Source organism: Fonsecaea multimorphosa, assembly GCF_000836435.1.
Source record: "Fonsecaea multimorphosa CBS 102226 unplaced genomic scaffold supercont1.12, whole genome shotgun sequence".
Lineage (NCBI taxonomy): Eukaryota > Fungi > Ascomycota > Eurotiomycetes > Chaetothyriales > Herpotrichiellaceae > Fonsecaea > Fonsecaea multimorphosa.
The window spans coordinates 361,361-388,028 of NW_015971646.1; the positions used below are offsets into that span (position 1 = coordinate 361,361).

Below are 26,668 nucleotides of genomic sequence, written 5' to 3' on the forward strand. Positions count from 1 at the left end.
TCCTGATGATGATGTCGTGGGTGCGATGGTGAAGGTTTACCTCGGGTCGACCTATGACGGGCCTCTGATTCAGCGCCTGCCAGATGACGTTCAACTTACAGACCTGCCCGCCGTTCGTTCTTGGGCCGAAGCGTTGAGAGATAAAGGTATGGAGGATGGACCGATGACACCTCCATGCCAGCCTCTCTCTGGTGCCATACGACCGAGTCAAGAGGAGGGTTTTCTGGACCGGCTGTCCGAAATGGTGGCGGACATTCTTGCCTTGTCATTATTGCTTGCTGAAGGTACGATCGGTCCCAAGAAGATTGATTGGCTTGTACTCTACAACCAAAACCGTTTCCGGTGGCCGGTCCATCTTCCAAGCAATGGTTTGCCGTCAGCCATCAGGCCGCTTCTTCGAGACACCAATCGATGTAAAGCAGGTGACTTACTCCAGGAACTTTTCAAGCATGTGTTCAAATTAGTGGGACATGAAGCGTCGGAGCACGTTGATAATGGTCGATGGGTCGCATCGTCGTTCCGGGGTCAAGTTATTCTACCACGGTTTCTACTTGCTGAACCCATCGAGATTCCTACCAGCGGTTTTGCCTGCCTTTCTCTTTTTGCCGGAACTATATTGCTCGAAAAAGAGAAAGATCGGAGATTCCACTGGATTCTTTCCGAATATCCAGGTCGTACCCAATGGAGCTACGTTAGCGAAGAGGTGTCACCCAAGAGGCCTTTATCTGCACGAACTAATCCTTTCCCCGACGACAAGATTGAGTGGCAGCTGACGAAAAAAGTGGACCATTTGATCTTCACTATGAGATGGGCGCGTGAAAAGACCAGTGGATCGCCGCTGTCTTCGCTTTTTGGACTCGGGGTCTCAGTAATGATGGAGAATTGCAGTCATTCTGAAGGCACAGATCTGGAACAACAGCGAGGTATTTCCCTCATAGGGCCAAAGTCATGCCCGACAGTCATGGTGGGCGGAGTCGACGAAGTCAGCGAGACCACGGTCTATCTTTTACACGGCAACGAGGCGTTGAGAATATTTGCACTAGCTGCGATTGGAACTTTTGAGGACATGAGTTTCGATGCTGAGGAATCTGGGTCTCCCGATGCACTCATCAACAAGGGGGCTTGCATAAATTGTGCGGTGCGCGTCTGTGAGCTCCAGGGGATCAGATGTCTCATTTTGTGAAGCCGGTACAGAGGACACAGCGCAACTGCCATGTTCGAGCCTTTCTGAATCTGACGGACTTCGACTCAGCCTTGCTCTAATTTCGTCAAAATGAAGTCTGGAGTTGGGAAACGATTTTGTATTCCGACATGGTCAGATCCGCCGTGGTTCGGCACATCTGGTAGATCGGCTAAAACAGGAGGCGGCACAGGAAGGGAAGGCGACAGAAAGGTATTTACAATAATGCCACCTCACCAACCAGAGCAAACCGAGTGTTTCAGAAGTTCAGCATATGCGAGCACCAGAGTTGCTTCGGGTGGATTCATGGGGACAAGGCCAAGAAAGAGGGGCTGATGGCGACGCGGATAGTCTTAGGCTGGTAGCAGATTCTATTTCGGGTGGGTGTGGGTGTTGGGACGGCGCTGAGTTAGTTCATTGATGTCTAGAATGAGTACCTGGTATGGACCTGATTTCAAATGTGTCCTGCGTAGAGGATCCTCCTTTTGCGTCAGTTCATGCGGTTCGTGGCTGTGACGGCGGAGGGCTCACTAATAGGCCTTGTGCGACGCCCGGGCATCTCCAAAGTCCGCGTGTATCGAGTGGGTGGCGTCGAGCGTCGATGCCGCTGTCTACCACGCGTGGACTGAGTCGTATTACCAGGGAGAATTCGAGCTCCGCCGAAACGAAGGCAGGATGTCGTGCACCGGCGATATCCCATTTCAACTTGCCCTCGTCCACGTGGTTTCCGAGAAGCGCCGCGGTGAATGCCTTTGTGTTGGATCCAACGACATAGGTGGTATTTACCTCTGGCATCGTCTGCTTCGAGACATCCCGGTACCCGAGGTCCACCTGATGGACGACTCCCACGGACACTCCCTTCCCCCGGATCTTAGCGGAGTGCATCTGTCTCCTGCGCATCAGAACCGATTGCTGTAGAGCCTCAAGGCTTCTGGAAGAGCTTAGACGCTGTGTGTTGCTTCATTTGTTGAAAACGAAGCCCTTTGGCACGCCTGCTTGACCCTGCTCATACCGTGCAAGGAGCTTTACCACTGGCATCCACAGCACGAGCTCGTACTCGTATAAGGCGCCCATATCGGGTGTCCCGGTGGTTGGGCTGGGAACTTAATTAAAGACTTTTTTAACCCTTCTCGACGAGGCAATCCAGCGCCGATATCCGTCGCAGTCACACCTACCTACCTAGGTAGGCTTCAGCAGCCACAGCTGGGGGCGTCGGATCGATATCTGGACTGCAGAGGCATATATTTGGGAAGGGTTGCTTGCAGCGTGAAAGGGCACAGTCTGAGTCATCCAGTTCGCCGAAGAAGATGATCAAAATTCCAGGTTCCAGTTGTGATAATCTGTCTAGCCTGAAAATCGAGCCATTTGTGTGTTGAACAATTGGATATTATGTCGATGAAGACGTGGGATAGAGAGGCCACGGGGGACAAGTAGGCGCGTTGAAGGGTCTGGGCTCAAAAGCTTACATCGGCAGCGCCCGCTTCGCTGGCCCCCCGGTATTTCCCTGGTGAGCCCTGTAAATGTTCCCCATGACTCATTCCCGGCGAGCCCGGGTTCTATCGGGGCTTCAGGCTGTCGCCAAGGGTACGGTACTCCGTACCTAGTGAGGCCCCCTACCTCGTTCCGCCTCACTAACCTTTCCTTTATGAGGACCACGTCCTTGACGGCGACGGCTACTTATACGAGCTTCTGCACCAGATCTAATTTTCCCATTTGTCATGCTAGTATATTCAGACCTAAGCATATATTTCTGGGGTACTCGGTAGCTCAACAGCAATTCCTACCGGCCAACGCACACAAGAACTCAACGGCGCGAACCAGCATGGACAACGACAATTCGACCACTCTTGACCTTCCGGACGGACGCAAGCTTGGATACGCGCAATTCGGCTCTCCAACGGGGCGCCCAGTGTTCTTTGTACATGGCCATCCAGGATCTCGCCTCGAGGGCGCCCATCTTCACGACGTGGGCCTGAAACTCGGGGCCCGGATCATCTGCGCCGACAGACCTGGCACTGGACTGAGCTCGCCACAGCCCGGCAGAAAACTCCTCGACCACCCAAAGGACCTGGAACATCTGGCAAATCATCTCCAGCTGGAGAGATATGGTGTCCTGGTACGCGCAGCCTGAGTTGTTTTTCTCAGAATGAACGTCTTCGAGTACAGGAGGACTAAAGCATATGTGACAACAGGGAGTGTCTGGCGGTGGACCATATGCCCTCGCCTGCGCCTACGCGCTACCGCGCGACAAGCTTAAATGTGTCTCGATCGTATGCGGTCTTGGGCCCGCATATGAAATCGGCATGAAAGGCGCGCGTTGGCTGAACTGGATCGGCTTTGCCTTTGGGTATCGATACACGCCCGCCATCGTCAATCGTTGGTTTTGGCAGACGCAAACGATGGGCCGCTTGGACCTCAGCGACGAGGAGCGCCTTAAGCGGCACATGAAAGAATTCTCACAGCCCAAATCGGCGGCTGCTCAGAAGGACTTTGATGTCATGACGAACGAAGTCAACGCCCGGCGGTTTATACAGGCGTCCCGAGCGACCTTCGCTCAAGGGTATGACGCCGCGCTACAGGACGGCAGGATACTGAGCTCGGCGTTTGGCTTTCGCATTGAGGACATTCGTCCCGACCTGCCAGTGCAGCTGTGGTATGGGAAGCTGGATGTCAACGTCCCGCTCAACCATGGGGAGACGATAGCAAAGCGTTTGGGCGACCGGGCAGTCTTGCACGTGGAGGACGAGACCCACGCAAGCATCTTTTTCAACTGGCGGGAACGATTCCTCGGAGATCTGGTCGCGAGCATTTGAGATGCTGACCTGAGCTTGTGTACTATTACGGCCTGGAGCCTCGCTTCTCAGTCGGACTAGTGTTTGACCTAGTCAGTGTATAACGCATCGAAGATCGCAGCTCTCGATACACTTGATGAACTGATAAGCTATGTCGAGTTCCGGAATCACATCTTTCGCATACGGAACAATCAATACGCACTGTAGGTGATCGTCCCCTGAGCCTCAGCCTCGTGGGCGCGAAGGGCAGCCTGGTGGGCCTTCAGACTCGGCTCTATCCAGGCCTGACGTCGGACTTCGGCATCTTTGAGACGCCACGCACCGCGTTGAAAGAGCTTCGGCGTGCTGCCACTTGTTCGTTTGCTTCAAAGCATATTTTAAATTTTTATTAGGCATACCTACGACGCCCTCGAAGAGCACAATGCATGTGCCTGCTTTGTCTCTATCCGGCAGAATCTTGAGGGCTTTCACATGGTTCGCCATCCTCACTCTGTCTTGACTCATCAACAAGCTTGACCTAGAGAAGCCAAGAAATCCCATTTAGGAAGGGGAGTTCTTCATCGATGATTGGTGGACGGGACATCAACGCTCAGTTCCAGAGCGGCAGAGTGGATCTGTTCTTATCAAGGGCGTGCTGGATTACTTTATTGTCCAAACGGATATATATATACGATTCATGGGAATGGACCATCTCTCTGTGTCGGAGTTGCACAGAAAGGACTACCAGAGACAGACCATCTGACTAAACGCAGCCAGCAACTTTCGTGCTAACCGTCTGTATATCCGGCGAAAGCCCCGGGGCAAAGGTACAATTAAGCCGCAATCGCATACACTGCCACCAGTATTTACGTCCGTGGAGAGGAGGATTATGGGCTCACTTCCCCCCTCCACCGAGACCCTCACATTGCACCTCGCGATCCTGATCTGTGAGGTCCTCCCGCCGCCAGTCTCCCGCCTGCGTGGTCCCTTTGATCAGATCTTTCAAACCTTTTTTGATCGTGGCGCAAAACGCCTCTCGGAGGGCTACTCCGACGAACAGTGGCCTGGGGCCGAGAAGCAGATCAAAGTCAGAACAACGCCGTACAATGCCACGGCCGGCCAGTTGCCCGACACGGAGGCTTTGGAAGGGCTCGATGCGCTGGTTGTCACAGGGAGTTCGGCGGGAGCGTATGAGGACATTGAGTGGGTGAAGAACCTCGGGAGATTCTTACAAGGTCAGTGGCTGGACACCTTCGAATCCAGGTCGTGCTCGAGGCCCATTTATGGCGTCAGCAAGGGATTCACACATTGGGTTGAGGGTTGTGTTCGTGTGGAAACATTCCTCCCGGCAGTCTCTCCCTCTAACATGAAGAGGTCTCTTCCAATTCCTCATGAGATCTCTCTCCTCCTCTCCCCTTAGCTTGTTGGTCTGATCGTGTCCTTCCTTCTCACAGAACCAAGACTGACGCTGTCCCTCTTCTCGCAGACACATACAAGCAACATCCCAAAGTGAAAATCTTCGGGACCTGCTTCGGCCATCAAATCATCAACCAGTCGCTATTCTCGCACACCGGCGGCCTCCACGTCATGAAGAATCCACGAGGCTGGGAACTCGGCGTGTATGAGATCACCCTCAATCCCAAGTTCGCCAGCTGCTTTCCTCGTCAGCTCAAGTCTCCTGCCCGCGCTTCGCCGTCGCGAATACAGCTGCAACTCTCGCATCAGGACACCGTGGTCGTTACTCAGAGTGCACAGTTGCCTCCCGAGTGCGTGGAAGTCGGCTCCACGGCCCTCTGTGGCATGCAGGGCATGTACGTGCCTAGTCGGGTGCTGACACTGCAGGCGCACCCGGAGTTTGATCGCGAAGTCAACGGCGCGTGTATCCGCGAGATTGTAGGGGCGGACTGGCCGGTTGAGGAGACGAGGGAGTACTTGCGCATGACGGACAAGGACGACGACGCCGCGCTGATCGAAGAGGTGGTGATGGAATTTTTGCTTCAGGGCTCCAAGTCTTAGTCGTGACGAGGGGACCGTCTTTTGCTTGCACAGAAACAACTCACCCGATGCAAAACTTGAGCAGAAGAGGCTTGATTGGTGCGCAAGAAAGGCAACCTTTTCCGTCTCCAACCTCTCAGGGGTACTTTCCTTTGGAAGCTATAGCTCATGTGAACTCCATGTTTCCAGCTCGTGGACGGGTGTACTCCACAAGCAAACCTCCATATCCCACACCCCTGAAGAAGGAATCTGGGAAGGCGGGGGAAGTGCGGATGGGGTACAAGAGACTGATTTCATCCTTATAATCTAGTCTCATATTGCACATACCCCAGGCTTGCGGGTTTAACTTGGAGTGGATACGCCGCGGAAAATTTGCTTATTCTGGTAATTCCCAAAGAAGGCATCAGCCTCGTCGGAGAGAACTTAGAAGCCGCCGGCCCACGGCGTATCGGATCTTTTGCCATCGGAAGAACACAGTTACGAGCGTAAGAACCTGGACCATGGGGGGACGAATCCGAGATCACGATGGTCATTGTTGCGTAAGTCTATAGTACGACTCTTTATCGACTGAGATGGCGTCGTAATAAGGCGACCAGGCCCCCGTCCAGGAATGAATGAAAACTGGCAAATCTTCCTCCAAGGAGAACAAGTTGAAGCTTGAGTATCTCGAACCCGCACTCGGCTTCACCGAACGCAATGAGCCTACCAAGGCAGCTGTCGTGCGGGTCGAGCGACTCACGTCCCAGCCCGGCGCTGTGCTGGGCCTCTTGAAGCCGTTTGTTTCCTACGTTGGACAAAGTACGTCTCTAGCAAATAAGTCACCCTTCACAAGCTGTGTGCGAAGCATCGGCTAACCACCACGGGGTCATCGGGCGGATTCAGACGAGCCGGCAACGCAGTCGTTTTTCGCCTATAAAAGTCGCGAGTCGCCGGATCAAATAGTGATCTTCGAGAGGTTCGAGAGCAAGGCGGGCTTGGAAACGCATCTCCAGTCGGAAGCTCGCAGGCAGTTAGACGAGCAACTGGCCTCTATGGTCAAAGGGAGAGCAGCGGACTCCTTCAAGGAGGCGGGTATCGGATTCATGAAACGCCATTAGAGCACCAGCATGTTTAGATCTCGTGCTGTAAATAGGCTTCAGCATTGATTTCTGTATCACTACAAGAATAGGGCCACAGAATGAAGGGGGAAAGTTCTATTGTTGAAGTCCCAACCTGTCGAACTCGAACTCCGTAAACGTAAAATGAAAATCGAGAGTTTCAAGACCTTGCTAAGTCAGAGCCTTCCAAGTATCCAACGACTTCCGTTCAAGGTGGACTCAACATGCATACCTTTGTGTTCCCTTGCATACATCAAACACAGAAGATTGAAGTGACACACTCTCTCTTAGCTGGGATCGGCGACTTCTTCAATTCCAGGCTCGACTCTGTACCAAATAAGACAAAGAGCAGGACAAAGGAGGGGAGGAAGCTGTCATGTTGCTGAGCGTGTCCTAGCGCATCATTTTGCACGAGGAAAGATGCGTAGCAAATCACCAGCATGGTAAGCAGACATACTTTGCCGGCCGTAACTCGCGGCCTCGGATCTCTGGGAAAATTGTAACATGATATCAATGACCGGATGCGCGTGGATATGGATGGTATGCGATGCCGGGGTTGGGGAACTAAAAGTACTGGGATGTCCGCTACGCACATTGTACAAATATAATCTCGTTGAAGGCGATGTTGTCAATAATCTGGAAGTGTAAATTGACAAACTATTTATTTGCATTGGCGATCTAATGAAATCGGAGCACAGGCAGCGAAGCGGTCTTGAATTACAGCAGATTCGCAGACTGCAAAACACCCTCGAAAAAAGGGTGGACGCAAGAACAACCAAAAAACTTTGCTCAATTCCCGTTGTTTCAATAAATTCAAGCCAGGGAAAACCCGGTGTATCCATCTTTCCTGACCTGCTCGAGCGTCTTCTTATACCGCGGGATGCCGCCCGCGTAGTTCAAGTGCTCGCGCGGCTTGCCGGGGATATTGGCGCCGTTGTACCACGAGTCGACCTTGCCGCGAGGGGTGTCGTTGATGAGTTCAAAGACCAGTTTTCTCCATTCCTCTTCGGCGGAGCGCTCCGGGTCGATCTTCTTCAGCCCCCGCTCTCGCATGTCCTCCAGGACCGAGGTGATCCAGTCGCCTTGGATCTCGATGCACGAGGGCCCGTTCGAGAAGGCCGTCGGCGCTTGTGGGCCGTATGTACTAAGAACCGGTCAGACAGGGGCGGTTCACAATTTCGGATCCGGGTAGCAGGAGGAGGAGAAGGGAAGAGGACCAGGTATTTGTTGGGCTGGGTTATGTTCGCACTTACAAGAAGAAATTGGGAAAGTGGGCAGTCGAAATACCCAGGTACGTCCAGGTGCCTTGGGCCCATTTGTCGGTCAAGACCTCGCCGTCGACGCCCGTGATCTTCATATCCTTCAGACCTCCAGTGATGGAGTCGAAGCCCGTCGCCAGCGCGATCACGTCGAGTTTGTGGTATGTCCCGTCCTCCTGAACGACACCGTCGGCAACGAATTTCTTGATAGGATTGTTTCGAACATCGATCACATCGACATTGGGCTAGTCACGGGAAAGTCAGCACCATGATCTTTTGTCTGATGAACAGCCTTCCACGCCCAGAAGTCACACCGGCGGAAAAGTAAAGAAAGGCATGGCTAGACTTCATGCACGCTACTCACCTTGTTGAAATGATCGTAAAAGTCCTGCTCGAGGGACAGACGTTTCCCACCGAACAGATGGGGACGTTCCATGGGCGCGAGAAGCTCCGCCTTTCTCGGATCGCGGACACGTTCTCGCACACGATCCCGCCAGAATTCGTACGCTTCTTGGTTCGGCTTATCCGAGCGGGTCATGTCATAGTAGTTGTTCATCAGGAAACGGAAACCTCCCTAGAAAACATATTGAACAGATTATCAATCAGCATCTGCACCAGCACCAGCACCAGTCTCCTGGCTTCCTTTCTTTCTTTTGGCCAGGAGAGGCCGCTTGGAGGAGGAACAAGTAGTCTCACCATCTTCCACAACATTTCGTAAAACTCCTGTCTTTCCTCCTTTGTATGATCAAAAGTCAAGTTGTCGCGCCACTGGTAGAGAAAGCCATTGTAATAGTTGTTTCGCTCGGCGAATCTCTCGGCCAGCCCCTCGGCCAGTTTGGCTTGTTCTTCCTTGGTCATGTACACCTGGTTCATGGGGCACGCGAGGTTGGGCGTCCGCTGGAACATTTTCAGGTTGCCATCTTCTCCGATCTCTCTTGCCCACTAGTAAGAAATAGAAAGATGTATAAGTCAGCCCCTGGTCCGCGTCTCTCCCTCAAGAGGATCCTTTCCCAAGACTTCGAGAGTCGGGCTTGGATAGGTGGTTTAAGTGTGAGATGAAAAGAACGAACCTCTTGGGTGATTTGCACGCCAGTGGCGCCAGTCCCGATCACAGCCGCTCGCTTCCCTTTGACATCGACGCCTTCCTTGGGCCAGAAGCTGGAATGATGGATTTCGCCCTGGAATTCCTCCAGGCCTTCCCAGTCCGGGAAGTACCGCTTGGCCGCGAACCCAGTGCACGCAGTCCAGTATTTGGCGCGAAACGTCTTGCCGGTCTCAACTTTGATCGTCCACAGGCACGTCTGGTCGTCCCACGTCGCCTCGGTGACTTTGCTGTTGAAAACACAATCTTTCTTCACATGGAGACAATCCTCGACATGTTTGAAGTACTCCCGAAGTTCCGCGTGGTCGGGATAGTGCGACGACCAGGTCCAGTCCTTGTACACTTCGGGTATGGACAGCGCGTAGACAGGATACTGACTGTCCACACGGGCGCCTGGGTATCGGTTCCAATACCAGATCCCTCCAAGATCAGATCCAGCCTTGTAAATCTCCAGGTCAGTATGTGGATATCAGATGATGGATGGGGATAGTTCTTGATGAATCACTCGGGGTAGTGGAAGGAAATACCTCGATGATTTTGGAGGTGAAGCCTCGTTTCCTTAGATGGTACATCAGGTAGATGCCCGCGAACCCGGCACCCACGATAAGCATGTCCAATATCTCATCCTCGCCATTGACATGGTTTCCGTTCTGGACGACACTTTCCGCGGCCGGCTCACCTGACCCGTTGACCGTGGGTGTCGTGTGGCCAATATCTCGTTTTATCGGCATGGCTGCTAGGATGGGGGTGACTTGGGTGTCACCAAGAAACGAACAATAACTATGCGACCGCAAACCTGGTCCGGGATATTGGTCCAGTGGCCCTCCAGGGATAAGACTCGTCTCTAGATAATAGAAGATATATTTGAATCAAAACAAGATAGAAAGTAGACGGCAAGGAGATGGTTTGCTAGATGATTAGGGAACTTCCTGCGATTGTACCCATGATGCGGAGACCTCGGCCCCTCAGGCTGGTTCCATGGGGTTTATCGGTTACGACGATGGGGACAAGGTTGGGCAGGGCTCTCTGAGCGTTTCAAAAGGCCGCCCAAGACTTGCCTCGGCCCTATCGAGTCCAGAGAAGGAGCCAATCATTCCAACCTCCAGGCTTGAAACGTCCATTTGTTTTCGGGCTCTTTTCTCCGGGCTTTTGGAGCAAAGCTCTCGCCCCCTCATGGCCTCCCCCGGCTTTCAATGCGAGGCGGAGAATATTTGGAGTTGCACATATAGAGGCACCCGCATATACTTGTTCAGCCTCGGGTCGCACAGGTGATGCTTTGCGGTGGGTTCGTGACGAAGACGGAAAAAATAGGGTGCCTGCAGGATTTCGAAGGGACCTTTGACCCTCGGAGAGGTGAAGGGACTCGGTCGGATGGAGCATGATCACAGACGAACCTTTTCATATTCTTGGGTGACAGCGTAGTAGGGAGTGCTCTGTCCCTATCTAGCAGCTTCGCCCAGCTTCCAAAGTCAATCGCATGGGGAAAGCACTCTCGTAACCAGTTCAGATAGACCCAATGGTCTTGGTGGGACCTTCAACGAAGAAAACGTCTCCATTTCCAGGCTACCTCTTGACAGGACCGGCTCGAACGAGCATAGACGAACACGCACGGCCATCGGTAGCCACAAAAGCGTACCCAGATGGAGACCGAAGACCCTGATACGTTTCAATGTCCCAGAAAAGAGACAAAATCACAAACCCGAATAATGTACACTGTATGTAGGCAACCTGTCGGACCCTGAATGAATTGCCATGATCGGACACCGCGGAAAAATCGACGAGCCAAATCACCAGAAAGTCATCGGGTGGATGCGAAGGTCAAAGCTGGCAGAAGTGACCAGACACACACCGCCATCACACTTTCTGGACTGTGATGGTGGTATAACTCCCTTGTCTCTTGGCCTTGCGCAAGTGAAGTCCGAACAGGCTCAAATTCAGAAGCTCCAACGCCGCAACTATGACCGCAATATAAAAGCAGTAATTCTAGAGGGAATCGTCAGCAACAAAATGGCCCCAGAACCCCTTCCTTCGGCTGGGAATTGGTCATACCAGTTCGACGCACATGGTCTGGAACGACATCTTCCCATTCACTAGATCCTTGTGCGAGCACGACCAGGACCAAAGGGTCCAGTTTCTCTCTCCCTTATTGTCCTGCAGTTTGAAGTACACCGCTGCGGTGATCCATGTTGCGATACCCACGATGGAAGTGAGGAATAAACCCCAGGTGTGCCAGGCAGATTCGCGGAGTCGGTAGACCTGCGGCCAAAGGAACAGGATCAGTGACTACCCGAACTCGAAGGAGAAGAACAAGGAGATTGGCGGGTGAGGTGCCAACTTACTCCTCGAAGCAGCGTCAAAAGCGCAACTATCTGGACGACAATCGCAATCACCGCCACCGCCAACATGATCCACGTGGGAATCAGATCCATCTGCGCCGGCCAGCCTCGCATGCGGATACCGTGCGGCTGCATGAGGATATAGTTCCGCGTCGAGTACCAGACGAATGCTGCGTGAGCAAGGACTCCCACAATAGATGCTCCGACGGTGAGTGTGATAAGCCTGACAATCACGCGAAGGCGATTGGGTCGAGTCAGCGCTTTTCTCTTCGCATTGCGTACTTGTTCGTAACTTGTGTCAACGCGGAGGTGGGGTGACTGGCCGTGAGTATTGAGGCTTCGGAGCGGCTCCATCGCAATATCGGTAGTGTTTTATCGCAAGATGCTGTTCAAGGTAGGCAGCTTAAGAATCGCAAGGGGTGTTTATACAACCAGCTCTCGACAGGGAGCGACTGCTGCAGCTGCTGAATCTTTCCAGCGTTTGCCTGAGATACATACTGACTGCCAATGCTCCTATAAGGGGCTCCTGCCATTCTCGTAAGACCTTTTGTCGTCTGCTGCGGCTGTTGTGATGCTCCTGCATACGAGTAGCTCTTAGCTGTGGCTAGGTTCTCGTAGTGGCCGTGAGATGCTCCAACGCCGAGCAGAGCCGTTGTCCCTGTTTAATCTCATCCGCTGCGCTGGGCCAATTGACAGCCGGGCCAAGGCTGTGAGGCTGAGGGACGAAGCCCCTTAGTCACATTTGCTGGTCAGCCTTGTCGCTGAGTTCCGACAAGTGCACTTCCGCATTGGGAACTGTGCTATTTTCTTTCTCGCGACACGTCTATCTTTCCCGGTATGAGTATGAAGCGAGTCCAATTCAGAAAGCGCGAACAGGCAGCCCCCTCTTATTGTGGACTTTGGGGTGCAGCGGCGGCTACTGCAAGCGGTCAGTCTGAGACGTGCTGATGGCCAGGATATCACGCTCCGGAGATTGGAGATTTGTATAAGAAGGTCAACGACGCAGAGGACCAGACACTCGCATCCTCCATTTCTCTCTGAAATACAACCCAGATCGAGTCCCCCACGGTATCCATACCCTCATAGGGTTTCCCAACCATGTTTCTTCCACCTATACTTTGCTCTCTTTTCCTGTCACTTGCTGCAGCCGGAAACCACAGCGCCCAACTCTTCACACGCCAAGAGTTATGCAACTCTGCCGACCAACCGGTCAAAGCATGCGGAGCGGCAGACCTGACAACAGCTAACTGGGCGTCGTTCAAGATCGATGACTTTTTGTCTACCTTTGTCCAAACATTCGGCGCTGGGACCAGCACCACTCTTGGCTTCCCCGGATATTTCGTTCAACAGAACCTCTTGGATGGCGAACAGTTCCTCTTTGATTGCTCAATTATCGGTTCCGGTGCAGGGTCCGATTTGTGCAAACATCCAACCGGGGTGAAACCAAATCTAGGGACCGACTGCGCCTTCAAAGACATTCCCAACGTCGGCCTCTCGCCGTGCGGCAACTACATAACGCCTCAGGCAGGATTCGTAGTGGAGAACTTCATTCGATTCCACCAAGGAGTGTCGAATAACTTCCTGGCCATTGAAGATGCCGGAAATGCCATTCTGCAATCCAGCTTCATCAATGATGTCGTTGACGGGCTCTCCGAGGAGCAAGGCAATATCCTGGAAGCCGTGTTCGAGGCGATTGCGGGATTTGTTCTTGGAATCCTACCCTTTGGAAGGGCCTTCACACTTGGAGTTAAGCTTTTCAAAAACCTTGACCGAATATACGCTCTGGCTGGAGACGATAAGGCCCTAAGCGGACCATTGGACGTGATTCGCACGATTGAAGCGAACGAGGCAATCCAAGATCTGGCGGAGCGAACCAAGGACCAGCTACGACGACAAGTCCAAGAGATCGTTGACAGTTCGCAGAGGCGCATGTCGGAGTCGGTCGATATCGTCTTCGGTACAGGACCGAAGTCGGCGGCAGGCCAGGTCGGAATTGACGCACAGGACAACTTCGCGTTCAACCTGGCCCAGAGTGGAGGTTTCTTGGACGCCGTTCCATCTCGCGAGGAGCTTGCTGCAACCATGGAGACGAACCTGAAGAACTGGATTGTGAGCTCCACAATGACCGGCATGGACTGGAACATCGTGCTCGACCCTACTCGATTGGAAGATGACCCGGCCGACGTTGGGGGTGTTTGCCGGAAAGCAATGAAAGGTGTTCCATTTATCCTTGGCACTCAATGTGCCGAGTTTCGCAGAGGAGGATTCGATAGCCCCAAGCCCGAGAATCCTGCTGTGCTGGAGTCGTTGATCGATGTTTCAGAGGCTATACGCAATGCAGAGGAATGCAACGGAAGAAGTCCGAACTGGCAATCCGTTGTCGACGGAACCGACGACTCCACGACCTCACTGCCACGATGCTTATATACCTTTCCCGTTATAAGTATCGCCGATAGAGTGTCCGACGGCGTTTGAAGGGTATACGTTAGATTTAGTTATGGTATACACAAACCTTTTCAAAACCGGGTTGACCTAGTTCGTGTGTCGGTGTATCAGATACAACCAGGAGCTCGATGCTAGCCACCATCATCGAATTGGCTACAACAGAGAAGAAAGCATCAGAAGTCTCAGCGAGATGCGCTGCTTACGACATGTAGGTGTTCGTTTGGGGGGGAGGGAGGAAGAGGAGATAAATCCACACCTAGCACAACTTCGACCCTCACCCCGGCCCCCTTATTCTCTTGGCATTTGGAGAAGCAAGGCTGAGGCTTGCGAGGCTGAGGCTACGTATCTCCTCCGCTCAATGCTCGATAATTCTCAAAAAGCATGTTCATTGAATCTTGAATCTTTGGGGATCCCACTGCGTACACAGCGCCAATTTTTCTAGGCCGCAACAATGCGTCTGCTTTCATTTCTTCCGCAAGCTCTGCTTCTTTGCTCTACGCTAGGCTCATCAGTAGGAGCAGCCTCTACTTGGACGTTCGCAGACGCCTCTCTCAGCGTAACCAGCAAAGGCTCCGCAGCCGCGAAGGATGGAGGAATTAAAGAGAAGTACGTCCAATGCGTCGACTATTGACTCTCTGAAGACGTCGGGCACGTGTGGAAAAGCTCAAGTGACTGACTGCAATCTCGTTACCGCTCATCCAGACTCACCCCCTCCCAACCGCTCTCCACACCCGTCCTGCTCGGCTCCTCCGATACTTTGAAGATCACACTTACGACGCAAGAGGGAAAGAGTGCCAAAAGACCGCATCAGGCATTCCTGCTGTTGCAGGACCAAGAAAGGAAACTCGACGTTTCGTATCCTTTCAGTGTGAAGGAGTCTGGCAAAGCGAAGGTCGAACTGGTATGTGCCAATCGTTCAGGGCCCGAGATAAACCCAAGAGAGGGAAGAGTCATATACAGATTGAAAACCGAGGCGCCTTCTCCATTCTGCCTGCTCCGGTTTCACGCAGAAATCCGAGCCTACTGCCCCCTTGCGACAGCCAGTCAATGAGGATGAGCAAGAACTAACAGGTGATGCGTGGACAGACACACAAAGATCTCCCGGTTCAATTCCTCACGAACAATACATCAGGACTCAGCGCATCTATCCTTATCGCGTCCTTCGGCACCGCGCCAGGCTACAACTCACCGGCTTTCACCCTGCAAGTCAAGACAGATTCAAACACTCCTATACCAGCGGCAGAGAAACCACTCCGCTACGGCAAGCTTCCAGAGATACACCACATCTTCCGTTCTGACCCCAAGTCTCCGCCCGCGATCATCAGTCTGGTATTTGTGGCCGCCGTGGTGGGAACGCTACCGTTGCTGGCGGGCGCCGTACGTTTTACCCTCCCCTTATGCCCCTATCCATTATTTTCACAACCTCTATGCCATTTTCTGTCTTTACTTTACATATCTCCCCGGAAGACTCGACACTAACCATCTCGACGGACAGTGGCTCGCTCTCGGCCTAAATCTCTCCTCCCTTCCCAAATCCTTCTCAACCTCACCAGTCTCACACGCCTTCTTCATCTCCTCGATCGCGGGCATCGAATTCGTCTTCTTCTGTTACTACACGACCTGGAATCTATTCCAGACCCTCCCCGTGCTCGGCGTCTTGGGGGTCACGGCGTTCCTGAGCGGGAGCCGCGCGTTGACGGAAGTCCAGGAGCGGAGGTTGGCAGGGACCAGATAGGTGCGAGAGGATAATATGGTGGGTTAACGTAACTGCACTCCACACACGCATACATAGCCATGTCATACAATGGGCCCCTTTCGCAGGAGAGCTCTAGAGTGCTCGGAGATAGGTACGGATGGGACACAGCGGGAAAAGGGGAAAAAGCGTGAAAGGAAAAAGGAAAGGAAAATCTCGAACACCTACCTACCTACCTAGGTACCTAGGCGAAAAAAACCGACGCAAAGGGCCACAGAATACACAAAATCTAGAAATCCAATCGAAAAAAAATCTCCATGGCACTGGCAGGGAACATTTACTGCCCTCTTGTGGTACATAACATAAGTACTCCCTATGTGCAACGATACCAACGCATCCACCCCCACAGAAGTTCCTCGTGACTAGTACGTGTGTCACAGGTAATACTACATAGGTTCCTACCTAGGTAGGTAGGTAGGTAGGTAGGCAGGGAAGTGTACGACTACCTAACATATGTAACAAACTCTCCAGGTTACGAAGACTAGACGGCGAGGCTGCTGTTGGCTGCAGGTGGATGGGAACAACCATGGTTCTCCGACTTGGGGTACATGCATACGGCCATCTCATACGCTTTCTCCTCAGCAGCGTCTCGCTGCTACTAGGTATACTGACCCTGTAAGATTAATATGCGCCTGGAACAAACATACAGACTCCTCTTGCCCCTCTTCTGAAAAGCCTGTGTCGGCGGCGCTCGGTTATGACTTCTTTTCTCTTATATTATCCGTTGGACTAGAGAATTCTCAACGCTCAAGAATATACAACACCTCGCTCAAGGTCCATCCCTAATGCTGTTGAATCCGACAATGTGGTAACTCATGTTCTGCAATAGTAATGCTGGACAATACACTGGCCTATATGCCAGAGCCCGATTCCTTCTGCAGTTGAACTCCGATATCCAATGCTTGCGATATATGCTGCTGATACTCGATCTCCGGCTTTGAAACGCCGACGCTAATACTTTTGATAAATCCGCATATTCGACATCTCTCTCAAGACTCTTGCGTCGACATGATTTGCCTCGCAATCTTACTGCGCGCACGAATCTTCTCACCATTGAAGAGCAGCACCCAAGGCACCAACGTCAACAACGCGGCGATCCCTCCCAGCAAACTGGCGGCCGGCGCGTAATCCAGATTGTTGAACATTTGCGTCGTGAAGAGCGGGAAGATGGCAGCAAAGATATTCCGCATGAAGCTCTGGGCCGCCAATGCCGACGAAGCGTATCGATGGTAGACGTCAGCCAGATAGTTGAAGACGGCGAGGTAAATAACGAAGATACCCATCTGGGCACATCCAATGGCGAGGACTGGTGATATCCAAGGAATGGAAGAAGGGGTCGTCCATCCAAACCAGAAAAGGCCGATTGGCAGAAGCGCCCCCTCAAGACAAGGGAAGTACAGTCTTCCTTCTGGGCTGCTGTTGAGTTTGGGCCATCTCATTTTTGCCAGCTTCTCCTGGTATATCGACAACACGGTCGCCAGGATGGACCCGATGGCAATGGCAGCAAAGACTCCTCCACTCTGCTCGACGTTGAAGTTGTGGCGCGTTTGGAACACCAAGGGGATAACGGAGAATGTCATATACAGCAGAGCCCAGGCAAAGGCGACCCACAGTGAAAAGAAGAACACGACGGGTTCCGTGGTAAGGAGCTTGAAAGGAATCGTCAGTGACAGGTACAGCATGCGGCCAAGCGAGGATCGACTCTCATCCGCTGCAACTCGGTAGCGGACACGGACTGGTGTGCCTGGTTTCTCCTCGGACGGGTTGATCGACGCTTTCTCAATCTTATCGAGGTATGCGTTCAATACTTTGGCTCGGCGGCTGAGCAGCACTGAGCCGCGCGTCTCTTTAAAGAAGAGGTATACCACAACCAGCATGATCCCCAGGGCTATGATCTGATGATAATAGACCCAGCGAAAACTAGCGCGACCGACAATGAAGCCGGACACTAGCGGGCCCATACCAGTGCCTGCAAGTGCGGAGCCACTGTATATGGCCATTGGTGTGTTTCGGTCTTCAGCATGGTACAGGTCAGACATGACGCCGCCAACCATAGTCGCAAAGGTGCTGGCCCCGGCCCCAACAAAGAATCGAGATACCAGCATTCCACCGAAGGTCGGGGTAGTCGCACAAGCAATGAGACCCGCCAGGAACATAATCGCGGAACCAATGAAGACAGGTCGGCGACCGTTGATTTCCGAAAATGGCGCAAGAAACATGGGAGACACAGCGAAACCTGTAGCCCATGTCGTGACCCCGGTCTCGAAGGCGACTCCAGAGAGGTGCCACTTCTCGCGTTGAGGCCCCGAAGCGATGGAATAGGAACCAGCACTGTACGCAGCAAGAAAGGTACAGCCACATGACAATATCAAGATGATGGTCTTGTGCGTGGCGGACCAGGTGAGTGGTGATTCATATTTTTTGAGATTTGGCGGAGGTATTGAAGATGCGCCCGACGAGAACTCGTCGAGTGGGATGTCAGTGTCAAATGTCAGGTACACATATGTGGTGCCATCCTCAGTCAACGTATCGGCAGGACTCGCACTTGAGCGATGAGGAGGAGGTTCTAAGATCGGTACGGGTTGCTCGGAGGATGCTTGGCTGTCGGTCTCTGTGGTGTTGTTGACATTATCGCTGGCCCCAAGTGGCTGCGAGGGCTTCGATTCTAGGACGATATTTTCACCCATTTTTGGCTTGCTTGGATCAAGAACGACTCTGAAGATTCGCCCTCATTGTTTTGGCTCACCCTCTGACTTATGACTCGAGGGTGTTGGGGTTCAGATGTGTACGCTGAGGGGGAGGACAATGACAAACCAAGGCCGGTCAAGAGCGTATGTGCAGAGTAAACGAGGTCCCGATAAAGAAAAAGCCGACTCACTCGAGGCTCCCTTGCCTCCAACAGAAAATCGCCTCTTGCCCATGGTGCTTAGGTGCCCAAGTCTCTGACCGGATAACGGCAGCGGCTCCTGCCCACCGCGGAGCGTGATGTGCTTCCGAGAGGGATGATGGAAGCATATCGAGCGCGCATCCTGTTCTGAGAGGATCGAAGCAAAAAGTTTTTGGTTCCTGGGGCTGCGCAGAGCCACTCACAGAGCTCAGTGGAACACCGGAGGGTTGGCCGAACGGACACATGCGTTGAGGCGAGCGCGAAACTGCGTAATTGGGCTTCGCTTCTGTGGCCCCGGTTGCATCAGTTGTCAGTCAGATGGCAGAGATGGGGCCTTTTCACCCCTGGATCGTCACCCTGATCGGTTCATGATTCGGTACGTGGGATGAGGAAGGGCGTGGGATGACGGATCCCCCGAGATACGACCGGCGTCGGTCTACTCCAAAATGGCTGCATTCCCATGTCATTGCTCTCCGCGTTCAGAGGTGAGAGGGGGATAATCACACCTTGCCTCGGGTTTCATAGTGAAGAGGTTCAGCTTAAAGGATTATTATTCATGCAGAGTGACACTTCAGCTCAGTAATACGAAGGCAAAGTCATGTGGAGGTGCGGTGGCTGCTTGTGCTGAATCTGGTGAGAGGTGAAGGTGAAAGTGATGGGGGTCAGAGGGGCACAGGTGGCATGAGCCTGAGACGCATGAGCCTTGAGCCTCTCCACGCAGCGCCACCAGCACCCAAACCAGTGCCAGCCCACGCAGCCTTATCAGTCTCGCAGTTTCACCGCCGCACCAACGCTTCCTGCAGTCACCAGTGACGCTATTTTGTTTAGCTCCTCCCCAATGCTGTCGACTTTTTGTTGCCACACATGAACCCACGCTGTTCGCTTAATGCCCCAAATGCAGAAACTTGCGCCTCCATGTCCTCAAAAAAGCTGCTCGGGATATTGCCAGGCTTGCTTTTCAACCCCGAATTCACCGAGCTACTCGTACATGGCGACCGCTATTGCTTCATCAACCCTAACCATCATATGCAGGATGTGCCCCCCTAAATGCACCATTTTTTGTGTATCCTGAACCTGGATTGCCCACCCAAAACCTGATGCCTATACCATGATTTGGACCCAATCAAGTGCCAAGCAAGATCATCCACGAGCTCATAAAATCCGAAAAATATCTTACAGAGAGTGGTAGCCCAGTGCCGCCGCTGCCATAGCAATAGCCCACCTAGGTAAGAGCTTGGGCCCTCCGCTTTGCAGGCTCACCGCCTTGAGAACCGGCTCAGGCTCGTAATTGACCGGCTGTGTCGAATTGAGCGAGCCATCCCAGCAGAAGTCGTTGAAGCAGCTCGTGCACGCCTGAGGTACCTCGGTGTTGGTGCGCTCCAGACTGCGGCTCAAGATCGCGCAAGCCACGCAGGTGGGCCAAGTTGCATCCCGCGTGCCGTTGCCCATCGTGGCAACATTCAGCCCGTTCAGTATGATGGCGTCCCGTTGCGAATCGTTGGTTGATAGCTGGAAAGTCGAGATATTGCTGAATGTCACATACGGCGAGTTGGGAATATAGACGACCAATGGCGGAATGCTGGTGCCGCCGGTGAAATTGGACGTGTTGCAGCCAAAGAAAGTTGGACGCGTGTTGAGCCCCAAATTGACAAAGGTGTTCACGTCGGGAACGCTTGGGAAGTTTGTGCCATTGGCCATGGCACTCAGTGACCGTTCGTAGGTAGCCACCATGGACGTTCCATTGGGCCAGTTGAAATCGGTGTCGGCCGATGAGTCGACTGCAAAGATGACGTCGACGTGACGGTTGGGTTGGATAAGTGGGTGAAGGGGAATGTTTTGCAAATCTTCACCGCCATCAACGAGAGTGAGCCGCGACGAATTGGCTGAAGGATTGGTCTGCGGGTTGTAATGAAAGAACGGGTTGGGTGTATAATCCGCAATGTCGTTGTTGTCGTCACCCAAATCCGTCAGTAGGTCTGCAACGAGATTCCGCAGAGAGTCCGGGATTCCAGTTCCATTGAGATAAAGGATGAATTGGTTAAACAACGTCGATGAAGTTCCCATAAGGTATCCGGCATTGTCGAAGCCTACCACGCATTTTTCGTTCGCTGGCACTCGGCCTGCTGTCCAGTTGGTCCCCAAACGATTCATTGGCACAAAGCCAAAGGAAGTAGGATCCCAGGAGCCCATCTCATAGGGATTAAACTCGTAGATGGTCGTGTTGCCCGGGATCAGCGTTTCTCCAGGTGCCCGTGAGTCGGCAATGATGATAGGATATGGGCTGTCGGCACTTATGAAGGGCGCCGAAATGCCAATAGAGGACCAAGTGTAAGCCGGGCCGCCGTCAGTGGCATTGATCAATTGGTACGAAAGGGCACGACCCCACAGATCAGTCAGGGATGTATCGAACCCTGCTCCTGACTTTCCTTCGACATCGCTGACCAGGTTGGCATAGTATTCGGCCGTGTTGAAGATTTGGAGTCCGCTCTTTTTAGGTCCCTCGATAACACTGTTGCCGAATTCCCAGACGGAACCACTCGTTTCCGCCTGAAGAGCCCCGACCGTTGTAAAGTTGTTCATGAAAAGTGACCCAACTAACCATGACCCTCCACTCAAGCCCGCCAGGTATGTCGCAGACTGGAGCAGACCACCAAGCTTGCCCTTGGCGGTGTTGTCGACGGTACGGGAATCGAACGCCTTCAGGGCACCGGCACCATTCATGAGTGCTCGCCAGCCGCCTCCCGACACTGCGATGCCGATGTTGGGTAGAGCAGAGACATTGTTGGCCACACGATCAATGTATTCCGTCGCATTAAAGCCTTGGATGCTCAATCGACCCAACAAATTGCGCATTGGGGCAACCGTATTGTTCCTCCGCTTCTGCAGCCACTGGGTCTCGTTCGGCGAGAGGGAAGCGGCGCTTCGGACCACAGGCGCATTGTGAGGGCAACTCTGAGAAGTTGGAGTGTATCCTTTAGGAGAGTTGGGCAGAGACCGTCGCAGGTTCTCGACAGCGACTATGGTGTCAACATAGTCATTTTCAAGTGGGATCGCGTGTGCTGCACCGAACGTCAGATCTCTGAAACAGAACTCGGGCATCCATGGTAACTCACCATTCACACCGGCTGCGACAGTACTGGCAACGACAGCTAGCAATGCAAACTTCATAATGGTAAGTAGTGCGGATCTGAGTGGCACACGACACTCGGCAGACAGGTGAGATACAAAGGAGAAGAAGGATAGGAGCCAGCCTAATATTCACCTTCGCAGAGCAGTCAACGGGATGGGTGGCGATGCTCTGGGTATTACCATACCGTGTCACTACTCTGGCTGGATGGAACAATAAGAGATATTAGTAGTAACGTGTCACTGAAGTGAGCAATAATGGCGAGCTGGAGGCATTCCCACAATTTTGCATGGCGGGTTAGTATGGAGCGTGTTTGTGTCTTGGAGGGACTCAGGCCATGATGTCAAGGATCCAGCCCAAATCACGCAGCACACTGCCACCGAGGACGGAGGATTCGTGACGAGTACAACCGGTCAATTCCTTCGGCCAAGGACAAAGGCCAAGTGCTGAGATCTTGTGCCATCCGGTTGATCCGTTGTGCAGGCAGGATGATGTTGTTTCGGGGCGGTGTTGGATGATGATGATGGAGAATAATACCTGTGATCGGTAGAAAATAATGGACCAACAGGAGCCACACGGAGCCATCGCAAACAATACGAGTGCGTGGCCGCCACACCAGACCCGGTCACCAGGCACCTGCAGGGTCGGCGCAGTGGCTGACTGTTGCTAGCATAATTGGTTGTCCCGGTGCACACTGGTGGCACCGATGCCTGCACGAGTAAGCCACAAGTACCAGAACAGGGGGCAATAGGCACCTACCGAGGCACCTAGAAGGGAGCGTCGATAGACTTAATAATAGGCTCTCTCTAGCGCATGACTCCCGAGATCCTTTGCACGTTGGGGGCTGCCGAGGCTACGTCGCGCGACTGGTGGGATGGTCCTTAGGGGACCCCTACTCCCGGAGATAAGGCTCTATCAGGCATGCCGGATAATAACGCAATCTTGCATTAATATGCTGATACTCATACATATCTTGTCGCATAAGCCGTTCGGTATTGAGCAGGGCCGGAGGTGTGTCACATTAGTCCATGCCTACATACTGACATAGCTCGCAACAATGGCCTCCTCGGTGCTCATTCTCTGTAGCTCACAATCTTGCCAAATGTGTCGGCCATGCCCCAAATACCCGACCGCAGACAGGTCAACTGCACAATCTGCGAGTGGTCCACAAACAGGTTGACATCGATGCCGAATTCGCGGACATACCAGTTGAACACCGGAGGATCCGCGGCCTCGAACATGACCTTCTCCTGGGGCAGGTCTCGTAGGATTGCCTGGATCACGTCCGTCCGCCAGCTCTTCACGTTCTCGGTGATGCCTTCGCTCTCAATCATCATTCTCTCCACTCCCGCTTCGATGAACTTCTTGCCTAGATTGATCACCTTGCTGGGGTCAGATGTACCCGTGGCTTCCAAATCCTCTGCAGAGGTGTCACCCCCCGCCCCGAACTGGATGCCTAATTCGGGTTTCGCCTTCATTCCCATGCTGTGCACCTTGTCCACCAATCGCAGCCAGTCGTCCGGTGGGAAGGACAAGAACCCAGACGAGATCTCAATCACGTCGAATCCCAGGTCCTTGCACTTCCGCAAGTACTTCTCTACCGTGGCACCGGAGTCGGGCTGAGTCAAGATGTGTTCCATCCACCCTCCCGTACTGACATAGACGTCGTGTTCGTGAGCCAGGTCAATCAGCTCTCGGACTCGCTCTTCGGGCATCATCGAGAAGCTGCCTCCGGCGAACTTGAGTCCATCAACATGGTATCCCATGGTTTCCAACACGTCCTGGAGGTGACGCTTTCCGTACGACGAGTAGTAAGGGCCTCGGATCTCGGTGACGCCCTTGGTACGAGGCTTGGGTGTGCGAGGATTGTGCCGTATGAATCCAAATCCATTCTCTTTATCCTGCAGTAGTGTCTGCACCTGACTCTGAACCGGGCTCGTGGACAAGAGGCGGTGGGTTTGCGGTGCTTGGGGAAGCGACAGCTTTGGCCTTGCAGCTGTGGGGAGCAATCTCGTCAGACTCTTCGCTGCCATTGTGAGATTCAGAAGGCTATTTCTGTCTAGTCGTTATAGAAGCGTGTAGCTGTCTATCTCGGGCAAGAGTGAATCATTGTTGAGGGTGGAGGGAGTGAAGTACTCGTTCGTCCATGCGCAGAATGAAGTCGGTCTGCAGGAGACTCCAAGCCCATTGACATCAGGGCCATGCCGATCACGGTGACTGCCACGCAACTCTCACGTTTAGGAGACCGATGTAAGCCCATGGGAGATACCACGCGAAGCAGTGAAGGGGAGCATCGTTTCCTAAACAGGTGCAGGCCAATCCCCGGAATCGATATCCGGGGACCATGACGCAAAGTTCGGCTTGAACAGCAAGTTGATATCTCGATCGAGTAACGTGTATGATAGCATTCTCCTTGTGTGATACATAATGCCAGAATAACTTGGAAAGATAACTAAATCAGAAGAGGGGCCAAGTCGAGGCGTTGGCACGCTTGATTCAACGGACATCAAAGAAGCCCAGCCTTGGGCACGTGAAACCAACCCCATTAATGCAAGAACCCTGCCGCTTAAGATCAGTTTTCCCGTCTATCATCATGTAGCATGCTGATTCTGTCCTTGAATATATGGAACTCGTAGAGATTGTCTTTGTCGGCGTAGAAGAGGTGCGTCGAAGGAACGGTAAGCCGTTTCTTCCCTTTTTTCCGTACACAATTCAACTTCTCTTACTCTCTTCTCCAACCGTGTATCCTCTTGCAACACCTGTCCTTCCTTCCTCGATGACACTACCCAGCTCTGCTTCATCTTCCTCGTATTTGACCTCGAAATCGCTCCCCAAGCCGCGCCAAGAGCGGTTTTGTGCAAGGTATTCAGCGGCAGGGGAAGCGACACTGCCTACGGCAATCATGGTGCCGTTTGATCGTTTGGTCAGTGCAGTTGAAGATCGCGACACACCATTGAGATGGGAGTCCGGTGTAGACATGGGCGCAATGGGCTGTCGAGATCTCTGCATTGGCCGTGTACGGGAGACGTATCTGCCCGTCCGGAGGTCAAACTCGGGCGGTTCAGATTCAGACTCTGACTCTGACTCTGGATCAATGTCGCCTTCGAGGTTCTCGTTCGAACCAGCGTGACCATTCGACGTTCCAATTTGTCCATGTTCATTCTCCTTCCGTCTCTCCGCATCCTCTAACACTCCCTGAAAATCTCCCCGCCATTGCCCCGTCCATACTCTTTGATCATCTCCCTGCAAAACCATTTCCAACTCAAACGGAGTGATGATCGGTTTGTAGAACTCCTTGCTGTCGATCAAAGAACTCTCCCAGCATCCAATCACCACCCACCCACCAATTTCTGAGAAGTTTGCCAGTTTTGCAGGGTTGAGCTTCCCTACAACAAAGAGGTACGACTTTTTACCCACGTTAGAGATTAACGTCTGGATGTGGGACAGAATCGTCAGGTAGTTCTTGACAGACAGTGTGTTCACCAGAATTCCCCAAATTGGAACGGTGGTGAGAGACGTGACGAGGGCGTAGCGCCGGCGGAGGAGTTGAGCCGTAGATGTCTCCAGGACGGACGAACTAGTCGTAGAATTTGATAGGTGGTGAGGGCTGCCAGTAGGATAGACTCTTATGCTGGCCATACGGGATTGGAGTGTCAACAGCAGGGATGTAGGTGGATCGGAGATGTGAAAAAGATTCCATTCTGACAAAGATGAAGGGTCCTCCGTGACTGAAAGGGGAACTGTCCGATTCGGAATCGATGAAGACGGATTGTGGACAATCGAAGCAGCAAACAAATTCGAGTAACCCACATTTTGCAGCAGCTGGGAGAGGGGCAGTACATGCGCAGCATAAGGGACGTCAGCTGTTAGCACCACCTTTGCACCGAGATCTGGGAATGCCGTTTGAAAAGACTTGACCACATTGTCCAGTTCCAGGTCCATCGTAGTAAAAATGTGCAATACAGGTAGTCTCGAAGTTGGTGATAAACATGCTCTGCCATAGTGGACGACCGCGTCTGCGTCGACGTGCTCAGCAGCAATCTCATCCACACAGCAGGAGCCATAGGAGGTGTCGCCCAGTATGGTGAGCATAACTGACTTCGTGTCCTCGATGGAAAGACCAGACAAATCAGAATCCACCGAACCTGGAATCCCATTTTCTGTGCCATTCGTGTCCGCTACAGCCGGCGTCTTTGCTTGCTCTTGCAACCCCCTGGCCAGAAGTTGGTAGACTCTTGCTGAATGGGGGAGCATTTGGTCGGGAAATTGCAGGGCGACTCGCTTCCATCTTCGCTGCTTGATCTCGTTGATTGTCCTTCTGATTTCATATCTAGTTTTGATCTGCTCGTCGGACAAGGCCTCTGGCGGATACCGAGCAGCCTCCGGAAGTGTCTCCTCTAAGATATGTGCATCGGGGGTAGAGAGCACAGGCGGGGCCGAAAGTTCCTCCGCCATCCTAGAGGATGGCAAGCTGGGTTCTTGCTGCCGCTTCCTCAAAAACATATTTCAGGGACGTAGAAAATAGGAGTACGAGTGATGCAGGAGACGACCACCAGGCAAGAAAGACGCAAGAGAAAACCTCGACGAGAAACGAGGCTAAGTTGCTGTCAGGTGTGGCGATGGTGCCGCTTTTACTAATTGTCAGGGTTCATAGTGCAGGGCGGACAGCCTCGTCAGAGCCATATGTTTGAGAATGGCCGCACACGCTCAAATGGA

The 26,668-nt window shown here is 52.9% G+C and overlaps 12 protein-coding genes across 12 annotated transcripts; 6 read left to right on the plus strand and 6 right to left on the minus strand.

Annotated features, from left to right (window-relative positions):
- Positions 1-25: 25 nt before the first annotated feature.
- Positions 26-1,183, plus strand: Z520_06492 (uncharacterized protein; the record flags this gene model as incomplete). The annotated part of the gene is made up of 1 exon (XM_016776992.1): positions 26-1,183. The coding sequence occupies one exon, from the start codon at positions 26-28 to the stop codon at positions 1,181-1,183; it is 1,158 nt and encodes a 385-aa protein (XP_016631837.1).
- A 1,819-nt stretch (positions 1,184-3,002) lies between these two features.
- Positions 3,003-3,993, plus strand: Z520_06493 (uncharacterized protein; the record flags this gene model as incomplete). Its single annotated transcript, XM_016776993.1, has 2 exons — positions 3,003-3,296; positions 3,373-3,993. The coding sequence occupies 2 exons, from the start codon at positions 3,003-3,005 to the stop codon at positions 3,991-3,993; spliced, it is 915 nt and encodes a 304-aa protein (XP_016631838.1).
- Positions 3,994-4,840: 847 nt separating this feature from the next.
- Positions 4,841-5,967, plus strand: Z520_06494 (uncharacterized protein; the record flags this gene model as incomplete). The annotated part of the gene is made up of 2 exons (XM_016776994.1): positions 4,841-5,186; positions 5,438-5,967. 2 exons carry the CDS (start codon positions 4,841-4,843, stop codon positions 5,965-5,967), a joined length of 876 nt encoding a protein of 291 aa, XP_016631839.1.
- A 593-nt stretch (positions 5,968-6,560) lies between these two features.
- Positions 6,561-7,043, plus strand: Z520_06495 (uncharacterized protein; the record flags this gene model as incomplete). Its single annotated transcript, XM_016776995.1, has 2 exons — positions 6,561-6,744; positions 6,829-7,043. The coding sequence occupies 2 exons, from the start codon at positions 6,561-6,563 to the stop codon at positions 7,041-7,043; spliced, it is 399 nt and encodes a 132-aa protein (XP_016631840.1).
- An 813-nt stretch (positions 7,044-7,856) lies between these two features.
- Z520_06496 (uncharacterized protein) lies at positions 7,857-10,135 on the minus strand (the record flags this gene model as incomplete). The annotated part of the gene is made up of 6 exons (XM_016776996.1): positions 7,857-8,187; positions 8,297-8,547; positions 8,667-8,876; positions 8,999-9,244; positions 9,373-9,843; positions 9,932-10,135. 6 exons carry the CDS (start codon positions 10,133-10,135, stop codon positions 7,857-7,859), a joined length of 1,713 nt encoding a protein of 570 aa, XP_016631841.1.
- Positions 10,136-11,258: 1,123 nt separating this feature from the next.
- Z520_06497 (uncharacterized protein) lies at positions 11,259-12,094 on the minus strand (the record flags this gene model as incomplete). The annotated part of the gene is made up of 3 exons (XM_016776997.1): positions 11,259-11,387; positions 11,454-11,660; positions 11,744-12,094. The coding sequence occupies 3 exons, from the start codon at positions 12,092-12,094 to the stop codon at positions 11,259-11,261; spliced, it is 687 nt and encodes a 228-aa protein (XP_016631842.1).
- Positions 12,095-12,838: 744 nt separating this feature from the next.
- Positions 12,839-14,215, plus strand: Z520_06498 (uncharacterized protein; the record flags this gene model as incomplete). Its single annotated transcript, XM_016776998.1, has 1 exon — positions 12,839-14,215. The coding sequence occupies one exon, from the start codon at positions 12,839-12,841 to the stop codon at positions 14,213-14,215; it is 1,377 nt and encodes a 458-aa protein (XP_016631843.1).
- Positions 14,216-14,636: 421 nt separating this feature from the next.
- On the plus strand, positions 14,637-15,920 carry Z520_06499 (uncharacterized protein; the record flags this gene model as incomplete). Its single annotated transcript, XM_016776999.1, has 4 exons — positions 14,637-14,791; positions 14,888-15,086; positions 15,272-15,562; positions 15,681-15,920. The coding sequence occupies 4 exons, from the start codon at positions 14,637-14,639 to the stop codon at positions 15,918-15,920; spliced, it is 885 nt and encodes a 294-aa protein (XP_016631844.1).
- Positions 15,921-16,927: 1,007 nt separating this feature from the next.
- On the minus strand, positions 16,928-18,625 carry Z520_06500 (uncharacterized protein; the record flags this gene model as incomplete). The annotated part of the gene is made up of 1 exon (XM_016777000.1): positions 16,928-18,625. One exon carries the CDS (start codon positions 18,623-18,625, stop codon positions 16,928-16,930), a length of 1,698 nt encoding a protein of 565 aa, XP_016631845.1.
- Positions 18,626-19,998: 1,373 nt separating this feature from the next.
- Z520_06501 (uncharacterized protein) lies at positions 19,999-21,993 on the minus strand (the record flags this gene model as incomplete). Its single annotated transcript, XM_016777001.1, has 1 exon — positions 19,999-21,993. The coding sequence occupies one exon, from the start codon at positions 21,991-21,993 to the stop codon at positions 19,999-20,001; it is 1,995 nt and encodes a 664-aa protein (XP_016631846.1).
- Positions 21,994-23,025: 1,032 nt separating this feature from the next.
- On the minus strand, positions 23,026-23,985 carry Z520_06502 (uncharacterized protein; the record flags this gene model as incomplete). The annotated part of the gene is made up of 1 exon (XM_016777002.1): positions 23,026-23,985. The coding sequence occupies one exon, from the start codon at positions 23,983-23,985 to the stop codon at positions 23,026-23,028; it is 960 nt and encodes a 319-aa protein (XP_016631847.1).
- A 679-nt stretch (positions 23,986-24,664) lies between these two features.
- On the minus strand, positions 24,665-26,407 carry Z520_06503 (uncharacterized protein; the record flags this gene model as incomplete). The annotated part of the gene is made up of 1 exon (XM_016777003.1): positions 24,665-26,407. One exon carries the CDS (start codon positions 26,405-26,407, stop codon positions 24,665-24,667), a length of 1,743 nt encoding a protein of 580 aa, XP_016631848.1.
- Between the last annotated feature and the right edge of the window lie 261 nt (positions 26,408-26,668).